The 8,125-nt window shown below is 44.5% G+C and overlaps 1 protein-coding gene across 1 annotated transcript; it reads right to left on the bottom strand.

The window, feature by feature from the left end:
- Positions 1 to 6,906: 6,906 nt before the first annotated feature.
- NEUROD6 (neuronal differentiation 6) lies at positions 6,907 to 7,920 on the bottom strand. Its single transcript, XM_081531118.1, has one exon. It carries the CDS (start codon positions 7,918 to 7,920, stop codon positions 6,907 to 6,909), a length of 1,014 nt encoding a protein of 337 aa, XP_081387244.1.
- Positions 7,921 to 8,125: the final 205 nt, after the last annotated feature.

Below are 8,125 nucleotides of genomic sequence, written 5' to 3'. Positions count from 1 at the left end.
TGTGGACTGTAGCCTGCCAAACTCCTCTGTCCGCGGGAATTTCCCAGCAGGAAAACTGGAGTGAGTTGCCATTTCCTTCTCCAGGGGATCATTTCAGACCCAGGGATCAAATCCAGGTCTCTTACATTGCATGCATATTTTTTACAGACTGAGCCACCTGGAAGTAATTAGTTCGGAGACTGGTAAATTAGTCTAGATGTGAAGGGATAAGGGGAGTCAACAGAACCTGAAGACTAACTCAAAGGGCAATGGCCAGAAAAAGAAGGAAAAGTAAGAAATATTTAATTTTTTTTTTTTTTTTACGAAATGTTTTTCACATTCGTGCTCATTTAAACAAAGAAGGCTCAGAGACTTTATTCACAGGAAACTTCAGTAATGTTCTGGATAAGGCTGGCAGGAGTGGGTAGTGTTTTGGAGGGGGAGTGTTTGGGGGTAGCACTTCATTATAGTTTGTTTTAGAAGACAATGGATATTTCAAGTGAAGATATTTGGTGGACTTAAGTGCAGATCTTGTAGTTTTCATATAGAGGGGACAGGAGGAGAAGTGGGGTCTACAAGACAAGGAAGAGGTGCAAAGAGCTGAGGAAAGGTAGGAGGAGGATGGGCTTGGAAAGCAGACAGAAGGATAGTTAATAAAGTGAGAGGAAACCCACAATAGCTTGGGAGGGCAGGAGCAACCAGAGAGACAGCAAAGAGAATAAGGATTGAATGAAAATCATCGAATATCAGTAAACTGTTTCTTCGTATGAACCTTATTTTATCAGAAACTAAGAATCTGCAATATCATGCGTGTTGCTTGCCCAGGGGTGCAAAGTTAATGGAAGTAACTGAAAAAGCTGGGCCCTCACCCTTAACACCCTTGGGTGATCGTCAACATTCCCCACCTGGCCCCCAAGGCCTTGTATGATGAGAGCTCTAGTCATCTTTTCCAGTTTGATATCTCAATTCTTTTTGTCAGTGGTTTTTACACACTCCCCACCCCTCTTCCTTTTTCTTATTTATTTACCTATCTAAATAAACCCTCTCTGGTCCAGGATGTCCACCTCCCTCCTTGGCCTGCAGTGCCCAACTAGCATGTGGAGCCACATCCTTTTCTCCCAGCCTGCCGCCTCCCAGAGGGCACTGCGCTTGCACCAGGGATGGCTCACTGGCTGCTAAGCCCGCAGCAGCTTCTTGTTAGCTGGGGCACAGTTCTTTCCTTGAAACATTAATATGCTTTGTTAAAAGGATATTTTAGGGGTAAATATTAAAATACATGGAGCCTCAGGTGGTAGAGACAAAAGAAGGGCTAAAGCAGATTAAAGAAAAAAGGTGCTAAAGAAGGTGAGACATTCTGGAGACAAATACTTATTGAAGAACTTTGGCTAGGAAGGAAAGAGGGGAAAAGTCTAGGCGGGAGCTTTACAAAGATGAACAGTCTTTTGTTGCTGCTTTGGTTTGATTCTCCAGTTTGGAAAGAAAGCCTTATATACATGGTGCTTCCCAGGTGGCTCAGTGGTAAAGAATCAGTCTACCAATGTAGGAGAGGCAAGAGAGGCAGGTTCGATCCCTGGGTCAGGAAGATCCCCTGGAGGAGAGCATGGCAATCCACTCCTCTATTCTTGCCTAGAAAATCACACGGATAGAGGAGCCTGGTGGGCTATAGTCTGTGGGGTCACAGAGTCAAACATGATTGAGCATACCTCATAGACATAGTTGGGTTTCTGCCTCGGTTAGAGTATCATGTTAATATACTTTAGTATAAGAGTACAGGGTATAGACCTTCCCCTTCCTATGCTCCTGCTATACAGCTACTCACAGGAAGAATTTGAACCTTGTCCTATTTGGGGTTTCTACTAGAAGCCTGATTAATAAATAGGATCCCTGTTGGAAAGGGAGGATACCCCACACATATGGAATGTCTCAGATGCATTGAAGACAACTCAGTATCTGGTCCAAGGCGAGACAAGCTGCAGTAGCTTTGAAAAAACAGGAGGCCATGTTTGAACCTACCCAGACCCATCTCCTTTGTATGATGTGCCTTGGGACCAAGAGAGCTGGGTCGTTAAAGCAAGAGACCCTTATCAGGAACTCAAGAGCTCTTCCCTCTCTTCAAAATATGAACATATTTTTCCTTATAAGCCAGAGACCCACATAGAGGTGAGAGAGAAGGAAAGCAGTTTCAAGGAAGATCACAAATACTCAGAAGACATTTGATGGGGGTCAAATGTGGGTCGGTGACACCAGGTGGGCTACACAGTATAACTTCAGCCATATAATGCTTCATTGGAGGTGGCACCAGCATAGGCAACCTGTGCATGGGGGCATGACTGGGAAAAGACATCGGTAGTGCCAGGAATGGTAGATGAAATCCTCTCCTTACATGCTTTCAAAATCCAGAGAGCAAGAGACTGGAGGTCTTGCATTTTGCAAAGAGAGAGGAGGAGGACTGGACTTAAGAACAAATCTGCTTAGAATCTGTAAGCTAGGGAAGCCAAACAAACCATTTGGTAGCATGAATGTATGTAGTCAAAGAGGAAAGAGATAGTAGAAACAGAAAAAAAGAATACTTAGGAAAAGTATAAGATCTCAGAGAGGAGAAGAGGGAACTGGTGAACAGCAGAGGTAAAGACATTGGTCTTGGAAAGAGGTAAGCAAATCATACAGCTGGGAAGGGATGGGGCTCACTGTACTAAGCCTCTTATCTGGCAGGCTAAACTCTTGTGAGTAAGGCAGGTGATGCTATGGGTGGCACGAAAGTGTTATGTTGGAGGCTAGGAGCAGTGCAGTGTGGGGATATAAAGGTCAGTGTGATTCAAGACATTCTCTCAAGGGATACTGATGAAGGATGGATGTACTGCATCAGTGGTCCGGTGGAGGTTTGATATGCAGTGTATCTTATTAGCACACAGATGGAAGACATGTCCTGAAATGTTTCCCTCCCAAATCATTATGAGGATTTTTTAAACAACTGAAAATTATAATGAATACCTATGATGTTCAAGGAAAACTGCTGAGGAGGTCCTCACAGTGTATAAGGTGAGGTTCAAACCTCGAGGCCTTAGAATTTAGAGGAGACACATGGCAGAGATTGCTAGATACTAGATGCCTAACCAACATTCATTTTCTCCTTTTTGTTTTTCTTATTCACAGGACCTGAATTCATTCCAAGTGGCAATATGTTCTGATGAAAAGAATGTATTTTGCAGCTTCTCTTAAATCTAGAAGTGGTCAGTGAAATGTAATAGAGTCATTGGGGGTGGGCTCCCATAAATATTCTCTAAAGGGATCTGATCAGGTAGCTGGCATATCCTTTCGCCACCCTCTTTTCTGCTTCTTAATTGGAATGAGGATGCAATGACTAGAACTCCAGCAGCCATCTTGGGCCATGAGGTGAACTTGAGAATGAAAGCCCCATACTAAGTTTAGTGGAATAGAAAGGGAGATGGAGCCTAAGCTTCTGGTGCCTTTGGACAGCCACACAGGTCCTACATTACCTACTGCTTCTCTTATATGAGAGAGAAATGCATCTTTACTTTGTTAAGACCACTTATATAGATATACATGTATATTATATAATACTATAATATATTATATTATAATATTATATTATAATTATATATATTTCTCCTGTTGAAGGAGGAAAGACAAAATTTTGGAAAGTTAAATATGGGAGTCACATAACAGCTCAAAAGGAGAGATGCTTAATCAGTTTGAAAGACAGTAAAGACCTCTCATTCTGGGAGGTAAGGAAAGTATGAGGTCAGGAAGTGAGCAAGGAGCTAAGGTATCCTGACCTTAAGCCTCCTGGGTGCTATGTACCATCTCACTGCAGTTGCAATAACAGGTTAGCAGTTAGGCAGAATTTTGACCCAATCTGTCTGTTTCCAGGCCTTCCTGATCCTAAACTGCAGTCTCTGTTCTATACTACTTCCTTTTCCATTGGAGTGATACCATAAAAGTATCACTTAAAAGGATTCTGCAGGGCATTGCATCTGTGATGTTGGTGTATGAATGAACAAATCATATGACTTCTTGGGGTTGCAGTCAACAGGGAACAGAGATGGCCCTACTAAGGAAGAGAACTGATACTCTGCTCTTGGTGAGTGTAAAGGGGGCAACTGGGTGATTCCAGGAGTCATCAGTGAGATCTGAAGGATGATTAAGTTACAGGAATCAGTCCCACACACCCTGCTCACACACAGCACAGTATCCTGGATTCCATCAGTCCACCGAAGGAGAGAGCACACATCAGATTTGTGCATCCAAATTATGGAAGAAATTTCATTATCTCTGGGGTCTTTACCTACAGTCCCACTCTTTCTTAAATTTCATGAGAAGAAAGCTCTCAGATGAGACGCTTTTTCTGAATTTTTGCTTCTTCCCCAGACATTCAGCCAGCTGCTTTTCTTCGTAGCTCTCCCATATTGCCAGAAGGGAGACAAGAGAATGCATCTCCTGTTGCAGCCTCTACTTCCAACATGAGTTTGTGACCGTAGAAACACTATACAGTTTTCAAAGGTTTTCTGGACCAACAAGACACTGAGAAGGCTCAATGCGGGTCACCTTGGAGAGAGCAAGGGTAGGGGGAGAGACCGCACCTATTCCGCTAAAAGCTAAACAGAACTGCCTGTTTTAAAAATCAAACACAACAGATTCTTCTAGTTTCAGATGCTTCCTCACTTTCGTGCTCTTTGCTCAGACAGGGTGAGCAATGATCAGACTCAGCGTCTGGGTGGCCATAACGAGGCCAGACAGTCCAGGACACAGTCCCAGGGAAGGGCAGGTGTGCGAGGATGCGAGGAAGCAACGGCCAGTCACTCCTGCGTCTGTGACATACAGGGGACAGGCGACTGGCTCTCTACCTCAGGCAAACTTCTCTGTCCCTGAGGGGCTCTCGGCTTCCGCTTTCCCGGCTCATTTGCCCCTGCCTTTGAGGGGTTGGTTTGAAGGGGCAAGTGCTTTCATCACCCGTCCAGTCCCGCGCCAGCAACTGCTGGCACCCTTGTCCCTGGGAGCGCAGCGGCCGTGCGCGCCGTGAGACGGGGTGCTTAAGGCAGGGGGAGCTTGGGGACCGGGAAGCTGCGTCTCTCGAACTTGGCTCAAGAAACCCCGCCAGCCGTGGAGCGGCAGGACGAAGCAGGTCTTTAGCCGAACTTGGGCAAATTGGAGCGGTCGCCGCCGCGCGTGCCCATCCGCGCAGGTGAAGTGGGGAACCCTTTTCCCACTTTCCGGGGCCTGGTCGCCAAGACGTCGCCTCCTCCCGGTTCGGGGCAGGGTCTGGCGGGCCCGCCCCCGGCGGTGGTGAAGTCTCTTCCCGGGCCACACCGGTGCGAGAGTCGCGGCCCCAGGCCCCAGGGCGCCCACTGCGGGCCGCACCCGGGCAGTGCAGCCCGTGCCCCTGCGCTCCGGTGACCGCAGGTGAAGGAAAGCCGCCTTCACCCCTCGTCGCGCCTCCCGCGAGGCGCCGTCGGGCCTGCAGGACGCACAAGTGGGCAGCGTGGGCGCAGCCGTGGGCCGCGGACCCCTGCCCCGGCCCAACCAGCCCCGCGCGGTCCTGCCACCCCTGGACCCATTTCTAGTGTCCTCACCAGCCTTCGCAGCTGCCCCCATCTTCCTCTCCGGAGGCAACCTGAGCACAGGAGCATCTGGAGTGAGGTCACTGCCACCTTGATTTTTATTTTGGAAGGGACTTAGTTGTGCTTAAGAGGGTGAGCTGCTTTGCGTTTTTCAAGTAGGGTTTAAACTTACACTCACACAGAATTTAGTCTCTAATCGGCCAGACTTATTTAAAAGCACAGAGTAAAACCTTCCGGTTTTAACACTCTGGTGTTTGCTGGAAATTTGCCACCGAATTTCGGCTCGAGCTGAAGGTTACCAGGATTTATCATTGTTTCCCCAGGATGTTTAACCCTCATGGGCACCTCTTCTTTCATTTAAGATACTTGAAAAAAAAAAATCATGTAAGCATATTTGGCCATTTTGTTTAAGAAATTTGTTTTATCTCGTCTGATTTTGAAATCCAGAAATATTTCTGAAATGGGGAGGAGGGAAGGTTGGAGACAGAAAGCAGCTGTGTACCAGGAAATAATAAGTATCATGCAAAAATATTACAGCTAATAGATGTCCTTTAGGAGTGGAAATATCTATTTAATTGCTTTAAAAATGTGGGTGGAAAAACACAACTATACATTATGATAACAAACCTGTACAGATAATTTCTGAACAATACAAAACAAGTGCTGAAAATTTTTTGTTTAGGATTGAAATAATTGTTCCAAATTATGACACCACCTACCCAAATATCACGTTGCCCCATCTGCAAATCCTTGAAGAGGAATATTTACCAATCCAATGCATTTAGACTTGTTCTTAATAAAAAGAAAATTGCATAGCTTTTTATACTGTTGTACATCCTCAAATGCATCTTCCAATATCATTGTCAGCTTAGTGTTATTCTCGATTTTTTAAATGTTCAATTTTTCAGAGATACATAATATATAAATTCCTAATAATTATAAACACATTTTATTCATTTGATTTTAATAACATGCATTTTCATAATTACTGTACAACTGAAGTAGACATTGAATTATGCTGTGTGCATGTCTTTATTCAACAGTATATTCTTAGACACCTTGCTCAAACAAATTAAATGTATTTAAAAGAAAATAAAACATGAAAAATAAATCTTTCCAGTAGAAACAGAATCACAGTGCTTTACAGAACAAAAGGAAAGGAAAAGAAGTTCTCATAGGAAAAGAGATTTATTATTACATAGAAAATTCTCACAATAGTTGAAACACACTCCAGAAACTAGTAAACACCTTAGATAGAGTTGTGCCAATTATTCAGCCCACAAGCATCTGCTTTGTCTTAATTAGACGGGGGGAGGTGAATGACCACTGTTTATTTTCATTTTCCTCATTAATTATGAAAAACTGCATTTAATTCATCTTGCATGGTGAGAGATTGGCTGCGCAGATGTAAGTCGTAAGGGAAGTGGCTGTCGGTGGGCAACCTGAACATGGCACCCTGCCCAAGGGGACCCCTGGGTGGCACTGCACAGTAATGCATGCCATAATTGTAATTTTTGCCATAGTCCAAGGTTTCTTCTTGCTTCAGGGAAAATATCCCATTATAGTTAATTGGGGGAGGACTTAAGGGACCTTCAAACTGAGGGCTGGCACACTCAGGGGAAGTGCTTTCATAGAAGGATTCATACGCACTGCAATAATTGTAAGGTTTCATGGACTTGGAATTATCAAGAGTTCCATGCCCTGGGGGAGTGGTGAGCTCAGGGCTGTGGTAGGGTGGGTAGAAGGTAGAGTAGGGTGACCTTGTGTGGTGTGCAGCCTCCCCGCCCTGACCCACCAGGAAACTCCTGGCATTGAGCTGTAAGCAGCCTGCCACCAAGTTTGTAGTTGGCTGGGAAAGACCTTTGCATAAGTTTTGGACGAACGTGAGCAGATCAGGTCTCTTGCCGATTCTCAGAATTTCAGAAAGTGCCCAGATGTAGTTTTTGGCCAGTCGTAAAGTTTCTATTTTGGACAGTTTTTGGGTTTTGGAATAGCAAGGGACCACTTTTCTCAAATTGTCCAGGGCGTCATTGAGGCCATGCATCCTGTTCCTCTCCCGCGCGTTAGCTTCCTGTCTCCTGAACTTGACCCTCTCCAGTCGGAGCTTGGTCGTCTTTTTTTTCCTAAGACCCCTCCTTCTGGGCAACCCGTTTTCATCTTCCTCTTCCCTGTCTTCCTCCTCTTCTTCTTTCTCAGTCTCTTCTCCAGGGGCCCTTTTGATGCTCTTTCCTCGAAGGACAATCTGTTTGGAAAAGCTTTCTGGTTTCTTAATTTGCTTCTGGTCCTCGCATTCTCTAGAAAACTTTCTGCACATCTGGGATTCTGGCATTACAACAGACTCATCAAACGGTAGTGTTAACATGGTTCTCTAACCTTAAATTACCTGAAAAAATGCCAGCACAATATTTAAAGTGTTTTCATTTTTAAAGTTTATACACGTAAAACATATTCAATGACTTAATCATAAGAATACGAAAACATAAGAAAAAACTGATTCCAGGACTAATTTTTTTATATTAAATAAAAATTTTGAGTTTGTGCAGCCTAGTAATTATAAAAAAATTGAC

This window comes from Giraffa tippelskirchi, chromosome 10 (assembly GCF_054371585.1).
Source record: "Giraffa tippelskirchi isolate mGirTip1 chromosome 10, T2T-mGirTip1v1.2.pri, whole genome shotgun sequence".
Taxonomy (NCBI): Eukaryota; Metazoa; Chordata; class Mammalia; order Artiodactyla; family Giraffidae; genus Giraffa; species Giraffa tippelskirchi.
The sequence above is the reverse complement of the archived record's forward strand: the minus strand, read 5'-3'. Positions and strand labels throughout refer to the sequence as shown.

Bases quoted from the DNA above. Each gene is read 5' to 3' on its own strand.
- NEUROD6 (XM_081531118.1), bottom strand. From the start codon at position 7,920: ATGTTAACACTACCGTTTGATGAGTCTGTTGTAATGCCAGAATCCCAG.